A 17,368-nucleotide genomic window follows, 5' to 3' on the forward strand; every position below is an offset into this window, starting at 1 on the left:
CAGAATCCAGCAATCTGATTGGTCAGTACAGGGTTTATATTTCCCATATTATTAACCTGTATAAACCTGTAATTTTCATGTTCACAACAACCATTCATTATTAATTTTTGTGTTTTTCAAACATGTTTTTTGTATAATTATTGTATTATAAAAAACAATGAGAAGTAACTGTTTTGTTTTGGTAATGACAAAAAATTATAATGTTCAGTCGCTGTTAATACGTTGGTTGTTGGATGTAGGCATATAGAGAGATTGATGGTATAACGTTGCAGGCACTAAAGTTAAACTTTGGAGGCATAAATTGACAGCAGTTGGTTTGTGAGTTTTGTTGCACTGCCATCTGTGAGTGATCAGTGTGTACCAGTATATATGTTAATTGGCTTTACGTTGAGGATGTCTGAAACTGACTTCTTTTGACACTCAGAAGTTCTCTTGTAGCTGCAAACTCCTTCCAAGCTTCGGTGTCCAGTTGTTTCCATTATCATTTGTTCGTCCACTCCAGCGTAGTAGAGTCTAGTAGCAGCAGTTGCACGGAGTATGTATTAGAGGTTCAGCCTTCTTTTGTGACCCTAGTCCAGCTCTCTGCAAGCGCTTCATTTCGGAGTCTAGGCACACTCGAAAGTCAGCAAAACAAGCATCCTTGAACAGGTCAATCCCGGGATTTCCATTCTAATTATTCACCTTATGCAGATATCACTATCCAAACTGTACACTGCACCTGCCGTGATAAGAGGCCTGCAGACACTTTGCTTCATTCGCTTTGAGTTAGGTAGAGAAGATTGTGCAGGTTCTGTTGGCTCGTCCAGCTCCTCCTCCTTTCTTGAAAGAGTAGCCAGCTCCGCCTCCACATTTATGTCGTAGAGGGCGGGGTCAATGGGCTCGGTCATTATTATGCCGAGTACTTCTTCAGAAAAGAGCTTGTCTAGGCCTAGGTCTTTGTCCGCGTCCATTCTTTCGGTTAGTTTTTGAAATGAACCTAGCAACTAAACTCGTTAGATACTGTTTAGTCGGTATCTATGGGAATTATAAGCCCGCAGGCACTCGTAGTACCCTCGCTTCGCTCGGGATACTACAGCAGGCCTTTGGGCTTATAATTCCCATAGATCCCATTTGAGTGTATTTAGCAGGGAACTATGAGCTATAGTACCGGTACTATACAATAGTCACGCACTTGCGTCAAAACCACACACCATTTTTTACATGCAATGTACCCTTATAACCGCCCATAATCCCGAAATTATGCACATTATATGCGTAATATACATACACAATTAAGTGTACCTGTAGCCAAACTCTATATCCGTAACACCAACACATCCCAACTTGGATCTCACAAATTTGACATTATGCATATTATACACAATTAAAATAATTATTTGACATTATGCACATTATGCAGCTCAATTATACATCAAATATAAAATTTGACGTTATGCATATTATGCATAATATACACCACTTACTAAAATGTGACATTATGCACAATATGCATAACAATTATACATCAAGTATAAAATGCATAATGTCATAATTATTACATCACTTGTATGAATGTGACATTATGCACATTATACATTTTTATATCAACATTATATGTTACATGTATAATGTGGGGATGTTATGCAATTATATACATATAATGTCATGCTAATGTCAGTATAACATGCATAAATAACCAATCCTGCACACTTATGCAAAACTGAGGGAGGAGCTGGATGTTTCCGTTTTGTGGGTGGAGCTAGCCTGCTAGGACTCTAATTTTGTCCATCAAACTGAGGTGGAAGGAACAGGGTTGACTTGAATAGAGACCACAGATTTAGTAGAGACACAGAGATGCCAACTTCAGATATTAGTTTTCAAAAGAATAATGATGCAGTTGCTAGGTTGGCTGTTTATATAGGTTGACTGTTGCTAAGCTAGTGCATTCCTAGTAGCCAATAGGTTTTGGGATCTAAATCAGTTAGAACATGTGCATTCGGTATCTATGGTTATAGTGTCCCCCATCCCTCGGGCTAAAGCCCTCGAGCTTTGGGACACTATAACACATAGATACCTCATGCCCATGTTCTAACTATAACATAGATACCTCCTAAACAGTATCTAACTTATATAGTATAGTCTTGTAGCTAACAGTGGTAATTGTGTTGTGTGGGTATAGATCTATAGACACATGAGGCTTTACTAATCCTTACAATCTACTGAAAGTAGTAGTATGCATGGTTACAATGTGCGTGTGTGCGTGTGCGTGTGTGTGTGTGTGTGTGTGTGTGTGTGTGTGCATGTGCATGTGTGTGTGCGTGCATGTGTGTGTGCGTGTTTTAGTGTGTGTACTGGTGCAGGCTGTGTCCAGGTGAGGGGGTTCCAGTGTTCAGGAGGCCTCATGTCAATTAAGGGCAACCTCTATGTTCAGTTCACCTTACTGACTCTGGTTTCCTGGAGGAGAGTCAACTTATAGTAGCTAAGTGGAACCTCTGAATAACGAACAAGTTGGTACAGGAGGTTTTGTCTGTTATTATGCATCCTGTTTTCCCAGTATTTATGCATGACACTATTTTCATTTTATTTTATTCCTGATGATTTGTAGTACTCACAACGAAGCTTAGACTCTATACTTAAAGACCGAAGTGTGTCAGAGTGTGTACAACCAACTGTGTAAGTCATACAATAACACAAACCATATGTAGAGCCGCAGAATGTGACATATATTTATATATAGCTCAATCTGTATACTGCTCACATACGCACAATTTGTCTGCATGCATGGTTAACTTAAAGTGTTGAGTGTATATATAGATTCTACTGTACATAACATGCACACACTGCATGTCCTCACTCCTGCATGCAGGTAATGGATGCTCCCATTGAACCATCACCTCGTTGGGGTCAATGTTCTGCTGTAGCTGACGGACACCATTACGTGTGGAGGGGGATTGGTCCAGGACTGGGGTCTAACATCATTGCTGTGTGTGATCCAAGTACTGAGCTGTGGAGCCTCTTGGCCACTACTGGACCTCTACCCTATGGAGAGTATGGCGGTCGCTCTGTTTGTGTAGGTCGTTGCCTGTACACCTTTGGTGGTCATGATGGGTCTTCTTTTTTCTACAATGACATGGGCAAGCTTGATTTAGACACTCTCCAGTGGACTGAATTTCAATCCTCTGGTAGTCAGCCTATGAAAAAAATTTGCTGTGGACTTGTCCGTGTGAATGAAAAAACTCTGTGCTGCTTTGGAGGTTATTGTATTGAGGGCCCCACACAACCAGGAGCAACATTCACCAGAAGCACACGATTTACTGATGGACGTGGATGGACAAATGAAATCCAATTCTTTAATATAGAAAATGGTAATGCTATCCCTCCTGATTTATACTACTATCCCTTTGTTATTCTATTGACCCTATCTCCAGGTGTATGGTCGTCCCCTGAGCTCAAAGGAGAGAGACCTCCCTGCGCTAACATCACCTTCACCATGGTGGACCAGCATAGGGCAGTCCTCTTTGGAGGGAGCCAACCTGAACGTAATGGGGTCAATGATGTCTACCTTTTCAATTTCAGGGACATGGTAAGTTGATAAGATTTCTGTGTTTCAGCGTGATAATTTTCGAATCAAATTCAGCACCTACTCTATACCTGCATATAGCTATGATGTTTGTTCACTGTGTGTATAGGAGGTCACTAAGGTGAAGCCAGTAGATGGAGAGCCATGGCCAGTGGGGAGGAGATATCATGCTGCCTGTTGTCTCAACTATGACCAGGACCATCCTCAATTTCTGGTGCACAGAGGAGAAAGTGTGGACGACAAAGTACTGGGGGACATGTAGATATTTAATGTTGACACTGGCAAGTGGACAGAGGTGAGAATGGTGGTTTAGACTACCTTTATATCCCATTGCTACGTTGTTGCCAAGTGCAATATGCAGCATAATGCACTGCTGAAAGTCATATTGCACTGACCGCAAAGTCATATTGCACTAACCACAAAACGCCCCTCTGGCATAATTAATTTAATTAAATATTGTATCATGAGAAATAACAAGTATCAAAGTAAGTCCAGCCATGCAGGAATGTTTAGCACTGCTGGAGTTTCTTCTTTGCAACCATGCAGGTTTTAAAATCGTCCCAGAGGCTCATTTTGTGAAGATTCTGTGTTCCTAGACCTAGATCTAGTCATCCACTTCTTGATGCAGGGTCAATTCTGGCTTCACCATAGCACTAGAAGAGGATCTTTTTGCAGGGGGCTTGAGCTGTTTTGCAGCAGTGTAGAGGCGAGCTTCTTTGGCTTGGTTGTGATGCCAAGGAGATAGTGGTGGGGCTGTTTCTTCGCAGCATGCAGTAAATGGGGTGGGGCTGTTTCTTTGCAGCAGTAGCGGGGTGGGGCTGTTTTGCAGCACCAGAAGTGGGGTGGGGCTGTTTTGCAGTGGTTTCAGCGTTGGAACTCCAACAATTTTGTGTCAAGCCATTCGTCAGTCATGCCAATCTTATACGCTGCATATACTGGCGTCTAGGAGAGAGAAGAGATGGAGCTGTGTCTAGAGTTGTCTTTGTCATCATTTTTTTTGTGCAGTTTATATTGTGTTACTAAGACAGTGTTATGTTGCTATGCCCTCGGGATATAAACTAGTTATTACACGTGCACTCGGGATGCATGGAATATATTGCACTCAGCCCTCGGGGCTTACGCCCTCGTGCGTGCTAGTATACTCTGTACCAGTGCATGTATACTGTATAACTAGAATATTTTGCGAATGAACAACTTTTGCAAATGAGCCAAATGAGCAGAAATGTTGACCATTTGCGATATAACTATTGCGTTCTGGCAAGGATCGTGTGTATTTACTAGTAATAATTTAGGTTTTGCGGATTTTATTGTTGCGAATGAATCAACCATCGCAAAGTTTGCAAATTAATGTTTGAAAACATTCTATAGTAATACGGTACATACACATTAAAAGTCATTGCCTGTTTTGTACATTTTATATCTCCAGCTGGTAACACCTGAGTCAGTGAAACCATGTTACTTCCACTCCATCACTGCCACCAGTCTGGGACTAGGACTCACCGAGGTCCTCGTGTTTGGAGGCCGATTGGAAAATCATAGGACAGTTGATGAAACCACCATACTGAGATTTGGTTAGCATGCAGCTATACTGTTGGATATAGACAAGTATAATTATATGCACCGTATTTTTTATACTATACAATGATTCTGAATGCATAATTATTATACTGTTACATTTGTTCCTTAATCCCCCCTACAGAGTTGACTGGACCCTCAGCATCTGTTGCTCGACCCTCGGCTGAGAAGTGGGCTCTCGTGGATGTGGCCAACAACGACACTAGAGGCTCCGCCCAGCGACTGAGTGAGAAGAGGATCAGACAAGCAACTGCTCGTGCCTATCAGTCAGTGAGACCAGCGACCACTATAGAGAAAGGCTTTCATTGTGTATATATAGCAACATAATCTTTTTATGATACTTTATATATACCCATGCAGCAGGGGTCAGCTATGCGGCATCTGCATTTTAACGATTTGGCGTTGGTTTTTGTATAAGTGTATACTTGTGTGTTTGCGTGTTTGCACTCTCCAATTATGATGATTACTCAGTCATTTTACCTTTCACAATTATGATGAGTGGTGGCAAACGTTATTTACATAATAGAATACTAGCAGTAATGATACAATGCATGGTGTTATAATTATATTATATAATTTTCAAAAATCAATTGGCTATCAAAAAGTGACTGGAAATATCCCTAAATAATTATAATAAGAGGGTAGGTGGCAGGAGTAAAGTGTATCCAAATACAGAAATGTAATTAACCTTAAAGTGGGTGTGGTTTTACATTTATAAATGTGTGTAGTGATTCAGGTGTGCATGCGCAATTTCAAATGTTGTATGTCTGTTATGTCTGCTGTGCCTGCTGTGTCCGCTGTGTCCGCTGTGTCTGTTGTGCAGAATACAACCACGCCCACACACATGTATCAATTACATTCCTTATTGGATACACTTTACTCCTGCCACCTACCAATAAGAGTGCCCTGAGAATATCTATATAATTGAATGGATCGAGATGTATGACTGGCTGAGCACCTTTTTGGTCTTTAATTCCCTCAGCTTGTAGATCCAATTTGCTCATACCTAGTACCTATATATATACGTTTAGGAATAAGCAGATGTTTGGCAATTTTCTGTTGCAAGTGCATGCACTGCAATCCACTGTACCATTGTCAGTGGAACCCTGTAACATTGGGGAATAAGATATTGGCCATTATACAGAGGTGTCCTTTGTTGAGGGGTTGTTTTGTACTGGGTACTTGACCTTTTATTAATATCTGCTGTTGCCGGGCCTTTCTGCAGGATGGTTGTTACATGAGTTCCACTAGCACTGATTATTATATTGCATGTCATAACAAAGTACATGAACCTAATACACACAATGAATAGGAGTGGTGTGTTGGACGGACGGTCGATTATATTGCTCAGAGATTCAAACTAAAGAACGACAATCACAAAGCACATGCTCAAGTAAGTGAGACCACTAATACACTAACTGTTTGAGTGGCTCCTCTACAGAAGCTGTGTCTGTATTGTGAGGGTGCAGTACTGGGCATGTCTGATAAGCTACAGGACCTTATACACACTGTCATCACCATGGGAACTACACTTACACTAGAATATGAATGCAATCCTAATTATTGTTGTGTGAAGTTTGTAAAAGTGGGTGGGGCTGCTGACATTACAGACATTTTGAATGTGTCTTGGTGAGGTGAGTTCAGAGATACTATAGCTAAAGAAGTGTGTACATAAGAGAAGTGTGTATGATACATGTGATCTGTATATCAGTGTCTAGATAGCCAATGTGTGTATGTATATTGCTCACTGTCCTCACTCCTGCAGATAATGTTGAAAGCCGTTCGCTCCTTTCTTGGTCAACTACCAGTTGAACCATCACCTCGTTGGGGGCAATTTTCTGCAGTAGACAGACATCATTACGTGTGGAGGGGGGATGGTCCAAGACGGAGGTGTAACATCATTGCTGTGTATAATCCAAGCACTGAGCTGTGGAGCCTCTTGCCCACCACCGGACCTCTACCCCCTGGAGAGTATGGTGGTTGCTCTGTTTGTGCAGGTCGTTGCCTGTACACCTTTGGTGGTGATTGGGATGGGTCTTCTTACTTCAATGACATGAGCAAGCTTGATCTGGACACTCTCCAGTGGACCAAAGTTCAAACCTTTGGTAGTCAACCTATGAAAAAGCGAGGTTGTGGACTTCTCCGTGTGAATGAGAGAACTCTGTGCTGCTTTGGAGGAGAAGGTATTGAGGGCTCTACACAACCAGGATCAACATTCACCAGTGCACTGTCTGATGGAAGAGGACGGACAAACGAGTTCCATTTCTTTGACACGCAAAATGGTAACTTTTGTCAATGTGCACATTCGCTGTATGTTTTCGTTACATACACTTATAGGGTATCTAGCTACTGGTGGACGGAGTCCCACCCTCACTCACATAGGAAACCATGTTCACTTTCATATCGTTATAAGGATGATGTAACATTGTACCATTCTCTAAATTGCCCCACCCCCACTTCCAGGTGTTTGGTCGTCCCCTGAGCTCAGAGGAGAGAGACCTCCTCCCTGTAGTAGCTTCACCTTCACCATGGTGGACCAGCACAGGGCAGTCCTCTTTGGAGGGTACCAACCTGGCCGTGATGATAGAGTCAATGAAGTCTACTTGTTCGATTTTCGGACCATGGTGAGTTGGAATTAGTACTGCCACATTGAAATGCACAACACTGTGTGTTCACTGTGTGTAGGAGGTCACTAAGGTGAAACCAGTACAGGGAGAGCCATGGCCGGTGGTGAGGGCAGGCCATGCTGCCTGTTGTCTCAACTATGGCCAGGACCACCCTCAACTACTGGTGTACGGAGGACTGGATAATAGCAACAAGACACTGGGGGACATGTGGTTACTGGATGTAGACACTGTCAAGTGGACAGAGGTGAGTCTTGTCTTATTATGAACTGTTACGTGTAATAAATGGACGTAATAAAGAAATACGAGACGTTCATTTACAAGAGTAAATAACTTTGAAGTCTAGGAGGATGTTAAATACTTGTGCTATGTACACACACCTTTACTGTATTATCTAACGTTGTCAAGGTTACAAGCGTGTAATAAAAGTCATACAGTCCCTTCCGTACACGGTCGCGTCGCCTCGAGGCATAATTTGGTAAAGGGTCACTGTAATATAAAACACATAGCCTTGAGATTCCTCGTGTTGTAATGTTATATTTATTTCATACAGTACATGGATTATCTGATGATCTGTTCAGAATACACAGTACTACTGTACACTCAACATTTATTTATCAGAGCATTATTTTTTGTACCTCTAGGTGACACCTCCTGAGTCAATGACACCACGTTTCCTCCACTCCATCACTGCCACCAGTCTGGGACCAGGACTCACTGAGGTCCTCGTGTTTGGAGGCCTGCGGAAGGTGGGGGGAGATGCCATTGCTGAGACCACCATACTGAGATTTGGTGAGCAGCTACTAATACATGTACGTAGCCATGGCAACTATTGTCTGATAGACAAATACCGTATTTACTTGAATAAACGCCCATCTCGTTTAATCGCCCATATACGGGGCGTGGCACTGTGGGTGGAGCTGAAATAGCACATGGAACCCAGTTGCAAGCATGGCAGCATAGAATAATAATATTTTTTATGATGCATCGATGACAGAGAGAGAGATACCGACACAGAGGGCACTCCTATTTCTCAAGTCATGACTTAAATTTAAGCTGAGAAATAGATTTAAGCTGAGACAGCAGCCCAAGAAGAGCACAATAACTGCTGCTGTGCAAGAGTTTTGGAGTAGACATAACAATAAACAATAAACGCCCTCCTGGATTAAACGCCCTCTCTAAAGACTTCGATCTGAAATAAACGCCCGGGCGTTTAATCAAGTAAATACAGTACACAATACATGTGTCAATGACTCTGAATGCATACCATATTTACTTGATTAAACACCCTGGCATTTATTTCATATCGAAGTCTGTAAAGGGGGCGTTTAAACGAGATGGGCGTTTATTGGTCATATCTACTCTCTCTTGCACAGCAGCAGTTATTATGCTCTTTTTGGCTGCTACCACAGCTCTCAGCTTAAATCTTAAGTCATAGGAGTGGTTTTTCTCCCTCTGTGTTGATACCTCTCTCTCTATATGCCACTATAAAAAGTATCTATATTCTATATGCTGCCATGCATGCTTGCAACTGGTTCCACGTGCTAGTTCAGCTCCGCCCACAGTGCCATGCCCATACATGGGCGTTTATTGACAAAGACAGATCGTTAATAAACGAGATGGGCGTTCAATCAAGTAAATACGGTATACTGTTATTTACATTTGTTCCTTAATCCTCCTACAGAGTTGACTGGACCCTCAGCGTCTGTTGCTGGACCCTCGGCTGGGAAGTGGACTCTCGTGGATGTGGCCCACAATGACACTAGATGCTCCGCCAAGCGACGGAGGGAGAAGAGGATCAGACAAGCAACTGCTCGTGCCTCATCAGTCAGTGAGACCAGCGACAACTCCTCTCAAGACCGGGTGAGGGCTCTAGAACAACAGTTACGAGCAGCAGAGCAGAGAGAGCATGATACTCAACGTCACCACCAACTACAATTGCAAGAGAAGGATCGAGAATTAGCTACACAATCTAGAGAATTGACCGAGGTCAACCGTCGTCATGGAGATGCGGAGGAAAGAGCACAGCTGGCAGAACAAAGAGAGCAAGCTACACTATTACTTTTACAAGTGAAAGATCGAGAATTGGCTGAGGCCAACAGAAGAGAAGCTGACCTGTCTGCTCGAATCACAGCTCTAGAGAGGGAGTTAGAAGGCAAGACGAAAGAGTTGGCAGCACACAACACAGAGGTGTGGAGGATTCCGGCCAACAGAGTGATCATTGGCAGGAGGATTGGCAAAGGAGGGTGGGGGGAGGTGCTGGAGGGAACAGTGAGCGTGGCCGTCAAGCGACTACACGAAGAAATTGCTCTCCCAATCTACATCGAAAAAATGGAGAGAGAAATGAGGCTATTGGCTGAAGTGCGACACCCAAACCTTGTGCAATTCATTGGTGCTATTTTTGACGAGCAAAACCAAGCCAATCGATCCCCTCCTCTCATCATCACCGAGCTTCTGGACATGAATCTCCGACAAGCGTACGAGAGGAATCAACTGGACCCAAGAAACCGCCTCTCGATCTTCATGGACATTGCCCTAGCTTTAGACTACTTGCACCAGCGCTATGATCCCATTATCCACCGTGATGTGAGTGCTCCCAACGTCCTCCTCCAGCGAATACCCAACCACCAGTGGAAGGGGAAGGTATCTGACCTGGGCTCAGCCAACTTCCTGCAGCATGCTCATACGATGGGAGAGGGGGCCATAATCTACTCCCCTCCTGAAGTCATCCCTCAACCATTCGCACGACCTCCTCCACAAACTGTCAAGATTGACGTGTACAGCTACGGCATTGTGTTGGCTGAAGTGACTGCCAGTCGATTTCCGAGTCAAGACAATTTCCCTGAGATGTTTGAGAGAATAGAGAGGCAGCATCCTGCAGTGTACGAGCTGATTGTCCACTGCACTAAGAGAGAGCCCAGCCATCGACCCAGCATGGCACAGGTGATGGTGGAACTGAACAAAATAGCACCCTTTTAGCTATGAACAATGTGAACACATGTCTAGTACCGTCTTTTTCTTATGATTTTTAATAACTTCGTGAATTTATTTTTAACTTTGGCTTTAATTTGTAGTGTGTGTTTGCACTCTCCTATTATGATGATTACTATTGACTTTATCTCAGTCTCATGCTAATCAATATTACCGTTCACAATAATTATGATGAGTGGTATGGGCAAACGTTATTCACATAATTAGAACAATAGCAGTAACCACAAAACCAGTCCATAAATACAATCAAAGCGATGAATATAGAGTTCCTAAGAGTGTCACTGTTGAGAGCAGCCCACCCTCTGTGCCCCGCCCACTCCTTCATCCTCCTCATCTTCATCGTATATGGCTCCATCCCCTTGTGCCCCGCCCACTCCCCTCGTCCCCTCACTCTCTATCATATCCACTTCCTCTGCCTCTGGGTCCAGTGCTGGTGGGTCAGGTCCTGTGGGCAGGAGACACTCCAACTCCTGTGTGTGTGTGTGTGTGTGTGTGTGTGTGTGTGTGTGTGTGTGTGTGTGTGTGGGTGTGTGTGGGGGGGGGTAGAGTACATTGCTAAACAGTGGGCGCCTGTGTATTGGATCAGTATACCAACTACTTCACAAAGACACCTTTCTTATAGAAGACAAGGTGGTACAGCATAAAGATATTGCATGTATACAGTGGAGGTCTGTGTATTGAGAGGCTGCCTACACTGCACACACATATCACATGATTATAGCCACTGCATACCTTTAGTTGACTCTCCTCCAGGAAACCAGAGTCAGGGAATTGGATGGTGAACTGAACATAGAGGTTTCCCTTGACATGAGGCCTCCTGAACACTGGCAGCCCCTCACCCTCCAGACCCTGGACACATGTACACACACATTGTAAACTCAATTGATACTACTTTCAGTATGTTGTGATTAGATTAGCAGAGTTTTCGTAGCTTTTTAGCAACTGTACATGTACCTACGTACAATACTGCCCACACAACACAACCACTGTTAGTATTGCACATAACCACAAGACTATAAATACATACACATGAAGAAATAACAAGATCAAAAGTCCTATACCTAACCCTAATTATGACCCGTTCCAAATTTGGGAATTAAGTAGAGAAGTCAATTATGACGCCATAATTAAGAGGCGTGGCTTCCGGTCAAAATTTCGGCGCTGCGCGGCTGATAAGTTTTACCCTCTCTTCCAAAAAATCCTGGCTACGCTCCTGCCATTGATGCCACCACGTACCTGCTGAGCTGCTGCACCGTCCTAGACTCGCCACTGTTGCAGGTGAACAGTAGACTGGTCAAACTCCGTGTAGAGACTCATATTGCACAGTCAGCATATCAGATAAGATTCTAAGTGGCTGCGGTTTTTGTGACGTCACTACACTGCTGCGCTACGTAGAGTTTTCTAGTGAAACGTCACTATCAACGATCTTGCGGTAACCGCATGCGGTTAGTTGCCACAAATACTTACACAAGTCTCTACACGGAGTTTGACCAGTCTACTGTTCGCCTGCAACATTAACAGTGACGGCTTGCGAGTCTAGCACCGTCCTGCAGATATGTGTACGTGTAGCAACACGCCTAATGGGATTCACTGTGATACATCTAGGTAAGCTTACAACGCTATATATACTTTGCTATACTTACACTTTATATGTGAGCCTTGGTTTTATGTGTACGTTTCGAATTCGCCTTTTAATATGCAAAAACCTGTAAACAGGTGGTGGGCTTGTGTGTATGTGTGTGTGCGAGCCTTGGTTGTCAAGATGTGTCATCTTTAGGCAACAACCTGTCAAGATGTTTCGTCTTTAGGAAGGGGGGCTTGTATGTGTACGTTTGTGTGTGTGTGTGTGTGTGTGTGTGTGTGTGTGTGTGTGTGTGTGTGCTCTTTTGCGAGCCTTGGTTGTGTCAAGATGTGTCGTCTTTAGGCAACAACCTGTCAAGATGTTTCGTCTTTAGGCAGGGGGGCTTGTATGTGTACGTTTGTGTGTGTGTACGTGTGTGTGTGTGTACGTGTGTGTGTGTGTGTGTGTGTGTGCGTGCGTGCTGGAGGGGTTGAAACAAAAAAAATAAATTGTGAGGAACTGCCTTATCTGACCAGAGAAGAGGGTGCCACCTCTCCTATTTCCATAATGCACTTACATTTATTAAATTGCTTATGAGACATGAATGGCTGCAGGAATAACTACTATAAGTTATAATCATTTGTATTCAAGCTTCTAATAATTATAATAATATGTAATTTATTTACTATGTAGTTTACTCTCAGTTCTATAGTCTTTTTACTTGAATTGTGTTTTTTTACTGGTTTTTAATATTCTCAAGGGAGGTCAGGGGGAGGGGGGTTTGGGTAATTTGTAGATGTAGTAATTGATAAAGGATTTTACTTTCTGTGTCTTTCTTTAGAGGCTAAGAAAAATGCTGCCAACGCCTTCGTTCTTTACACACCAATGGTTGGAAGTATAGTATAGATTATGTCACAATTAGCTACCTACATGTATGTCCATAATTACTGGGGGTGGCCATGCTGATCTGCTAAATTTGGAATCTGTGCTTAATTTAATTAAAGTATGCACAATTAAGCAGAAAGGCAAACACCACAAGGCAGAAAACAGACAGAAACAGAAAAGCAAACAGATGCTCGGCCTGGAGAGCCGAGAATGATGGGTTAAAGAGTCTTTAACGGTGCACCAACTCTCCCCATTCATCTGTTGCATTCAGTCACATATTATACACAACTACAGTGCTATATAACACTCAATAGTTATTGTACATCTATTCACATTGGGGCCATGCTGAATAATTATTGTAAAGCTGTAAATCAAGCTGACATGAATTATAAGACTTATCTTCTAACTTGGACTAGATATTGGTTGCTGTGATATTTCAAGTTGGCTTTTAAAAGAAAACTTCTGAGGGGGGCTTATATAGGTATAAAGTACAACACTGTATTGTCTAGGCCAGGTTTTGTGGTACATGTAGTTGATAGTGGGGTTGAGGCAATGTGGGTTCTTCTATGTGGTTAAGCTAAAGCAAGCACAAAACAAACACTAACCTCAAATTTTAGAATTAGCAACAGGCAAATAAATAGATAGTAGTGTGTGTGTGTGTGTGTGTTCTTGTGCGAGCCTTGGTTGTCAAGATGTGTCGTCTTTAGGCAACAACCTGTCAAGATGTTTCGTCTTTAGGCAGGGGGGCTTGTGTGTGTGTGTGTGTGTGTGTGTGTGTGTGTGTGTGTGTGTGTGTGTGTGGTGTGTGTGTGTGTGTGTGTGTGTGTGTGTGTGTGTGTGTGTGTGTGTGTGTGTGTGTGTGTGTGTGTGTGTGTGTGTGTGTGTGTGTGTGTGTGTGTGTGTGTGTGTGTGTGTGTGTGTTGGCATAAACACTGTCTCATAATCACTCCTGTGCAGGTAATGGATGCTCCAGTTGAACCATCACCTCGTGCAAGTCAATTCTCTGCAGTTGACGGACACCATTACATGTGGAGGGGGGCTGGTCCAGGACTGAGGGGGTCTAACATCATTGCTGTGTATGATCCAAGCACTGAGCTGTGGAGCCTCTTGCCCACCACTGGACCTCTACCCCCTGGAGAGTATGGTGGTTGCTCTGTTTGTGTAGGTCGTTGCCTGTACACCTTTGGTGGTTGGGATGGGTCTTCTTACGTCAATGACATGAGCAAGCTTGATCTGGACACTCTCCAGTGGACCAAAGTTCAAACCTCTGGTAATCAGCGTATGAAAAAGCGAGGTTGTGGACTTGTTCGTGTGAATGAGAGAACTCTGTGCTGCTTTGGAGGAGAAGGTATTGAGGGCCCCACACGACCAGGATCAACATTCACTAAGACTGGACGGCGTGATGGAAATGGACGGACAAACGAGTTCCATTTATTTAATATTCAAAATGGTAACTTTTATCAACGTGCACATTCGCTGTATGTTTTCATTTCATGCACTTATAGGGTATCTAGCTACTGGTGGGCGGAGTCCCACCCTCACTCACATAGGAAACCATGTTCACTTTCACTTTCATATCAATCAATGTTATAAGGATGATGTAACATTGTACCATTCTCTAAATTGCCCCACCCCCACTTCCAGGTGTCTGGTCGTCCCCTAAGCTCAGAGGAGAGAGACCTCCTCCCTGTTCCTACTTCACCTTCACCATGGTGGACCAGCACAGGGCAGTCCTCTTTGGAGGGATCCAACCTGGCCGTGGTGGGGTCAATGAAGTCTACATATTTGACTTCAGGACCATGGTGAGTTGGAATTAGTACTGCCACATTGAAATGCACAATACTGTGTGTTCACTGTGTGTAGGAGGTCACTAAGGTGAAGCCAGTACAGGGAGAGCCATGGCCGGTGGTGAGGGCAGGCCATGTTGCCTGTTGTCTCAACTATGGCCAGGACCACCCTCAACTACTGGTGTACGGAGGAGTGGATAATGGCAGCAAGACACTAGGGGACATGTGGATACTTGATGTTGACACTGTCAAGTGGGCAGAGGTGAGTCTTGTCTTATTATGAACTGTTAGTGTACGTGTAATAAATGGACGTAATAAAGAGATACGAGACGTTCATTTACAAGAGTAAATAACTTTGAAGTCTAGGAAGATGTTAAATACTTGTGCTATGTACACACACCTTTACTGTATTATATCACGTTGTCAAGGTTACAAGTGTGTAATAAAAGTCATACAGTCCCTTCCGTACACGGTCGCGTAGCCTCGAGGCATAATTTGGTAAAGGGTCACTGTAATATAAAACACATAGCCTTGAGATTCCTCGTGTTGCAATGTTATATTTATTTCATACAGTACATGGATTATTTGATGATCTGTTCAGAATACACAGTACTACTGTACACTCAACATTTATTTATCAGAGCATTATTTTTTGTGCCTCCAGGTGACACCTCCTGAGCCACGTTACTACCACTCCATCACTGCCACCAGTCTGGGACCAGGACTCACTGAGGTCCTCGTGTTTGGAGGCTGTCGGGAGATGCTGGGAGATGCCATTGCTGAGACCACCATACTAAGATTTGGTGAGCAGCTACTAGTACAAGTAGCCATGGCAACTATTGTCTGATAGACAAGTACACACAATACATGTGTCAATGACTCTGAATGCATATACTGTTACATTTGTTCCTTAATCCCCCCTACAGAGTTGACTGGACCCTCAGCGTCTGTTGCTGGACCCTCGGCTGGGAAGTGGGCTCTCGTGGATGTGGCCCACAACGACACTAGAGGCTCCGCCCAGCGACTGAGTGAGAAGACGATCAGACAAGCAACTGCTCGTGCCTCATCAGTCAGTGAGACCAGCGACCACTCCTCTCAAGACCGGGTGAGGGCTCTGGAACAACAGTTACGAGCAGCAGAGCAGAGAGAGCACGATACTCAACGTCACCACCAACTACAGTTGCAAGAGAAAGATCGAGAATTAGCTACGCAAGCTAGAGAATTGACCGAGGCCAATCGTCGTCATGGAGATACGGAGGAAATAGCACAGCTGGCAGAGCAAAGAGAGCAAGCTACACAATTACTTTTACAAGTGAAAGATCAAGAATTGGCGGAGGCCAACCGTCGCCACGGAGATACTGAGACGAGAAATCATGAACTGATGGCTGAAAATGAACGACTTCAAGAAGACCTCCAAAGGTCAGACAGGAGAGCCCAGCTGGCAGAGGATCGAGCAGAGGGTCTGGAGACTCAGTGGGTGGTCCATCGCGAGGAGATTACAATGACAGAGAGACAGCTCGGTGGGGGAGGATGGGGGGTCGTCAAAGTGGCCAAGTTCCGAGGAATCGAGGTGGCAGCCAAGACACTGTACGAGCAGCTCAGATCCGACTATTACCGACACGTGTTTATTCGTGAGATGAACATGGCGGCTCGTCTGCGACACCCACACCTGGTCCAGTTCATAGGAGCCACGCTGGAGGGGGAGATGATCATCCTGACAGAGCTCATGGCCACCAGTCTGAGGAGGGTGCTGGAGGGAGGTCGTATCTCACGTGAACACATCCTCTCCATCTCTGTGCAGGTCTGTCAAGCCCTCAACTATCTCCACCTCATGCAGCCAGACCCAGTGATCCATCGTGACATCAGCAGTGCAAACATTCTCCTCAACCCTCTACTCGATGGCCGCTGGAGGGCAAAGGTCACGGACTACGGCTCCGTGAACACACAACGAATGTTGAACACGATGAACCCGGGGAGTCCTGTATACGCTGCCCCTGAGGCCGGTAACCCGTCCCTCCAATCAACCAAGATGGACATGTTCAGTCTGGGGGTGCTCCTGATCGAGATGTGTTCTGGCCAGTTTCCGAGTGATGACGGACGTGAGCGCTTACTCCTCACCATTCAAGACCGTCAGTTCTCTGGCATCATCAGTCGCTGTATCGATAGAGACAGAGACAATCGACCAACCGCTCGACAACTGTTGAATGAACTGTTACATTTATAGAGAGATAGATATATATAATTATTGTCATGCCATGCTTTTAGTTTTATCTTGCTGTTTTGTAGTGTTGTATAATGCCTGTGTGTTGGTGTAACCATAGATAAAGAATTATTATTGTGTCATGATTTTGTGATTTGAATTTTATATGCCCACTTGAATTATGTT

At 44.0% G+C, this 17,368-nt stretch overlaps 3 protein-coding genes and 1 long non-coding RNA gene across 4 annotated transcripts; 3 read left to right on the top strand and 1 right to left on the bottom strand.

Moving 5' to 3' along the window:
* Positions 1-2,848: 2,848 nt before the first annotated feature.
* Positions 2,849-10,838, top strand: LOC135341227 (uncharacterized). Its single transcript, XM_064537741.1, has 5 exons — positions 2,849-3,344; positions 3,408-3,562; positions 3,669-3,803; positions 4,986-5,130; positions 9,443-10,838. The coding sequence occupies exons 1-5, from the start codon at positions 2,849-2,851 to the stop codon at positions 10,735-10,737; spliced, it is 2,226 nt and encodes a 741-aa protein (XP_064393811.1). The 3' UTR covers positions 10,738-10,838.
* On the top strand, positions 6,772-8,802 carry LOC135341209 (kelch domain-containing protein 2-like). The gene is made up of 5 exons (XM_064537721.1): positions 6,772-7,416; positions 7,598-7,758; positions 7,820-8,005; positions 8,403-8,550; positions 8,756-8,802. The coding sequence occupies exons 1-5, from the start codon at positions 6,903-6,905 to the stop codon at positions 8,800-8,802; spliced, it is 1,056 nt and encodes a 351-aa protein (XP_064393791.1). The 5' UTR covers positions 6,772-6,902.
* Positions 10,839-10,881: 43 nt separating the features above from the next.
* LOC135340873 (uncharacterized) lies at positions 10,882-12,099 on the bottom strand. The gene is made up of 3 exons (XR_010396477.1): positions 11,986-12,099; positions 11,482-11,598; positions 10,882-11,219 (listed from the first exon to the last, which is right to left on the bottom strand). It is a non-coding gene; the product is annotated as an uncharacterized LOC135340873 (long non-coding RNA).
* Positions 12,080-17,361, top strand: LOC135340834 (uncharacterized). The gene is made up of 6 exons (XM_064537240.1): positions 12,080-12,354; positions 14,153-14,645; positions 14,840-14,997; positions 15,059-15,244; positions 15,647-15,785; positions 15,909-17,361. Exons 2-6 carry the CDS (start codon positions 14,156-14,158, stop codon positions 17,204-17,206), a joined length of 2,271 nt encoding a protein of 756 aa, XP_064393310.1. The 5' UTR covers positions 12,080-12,354; positions 14,153-14,155; the 3' UTR covers positions 17,207-17,361.
* Positions 17,362-17,368: the final 7 nt, after the last annotated feature.

Source organism: Halichondria panicea, chromosome 9 (assembly GCF_963675165.1).
Source record: "Halichondria panicea chromosome 9, odHalPani1.1, whole genome shotgun sequence".
Lineage (NCBI taxonomy): Eukaryota > Metazoa > Porifera > Demospongiae > Suberitida > Halichondriidae > Halichondria > Halichondria panicea.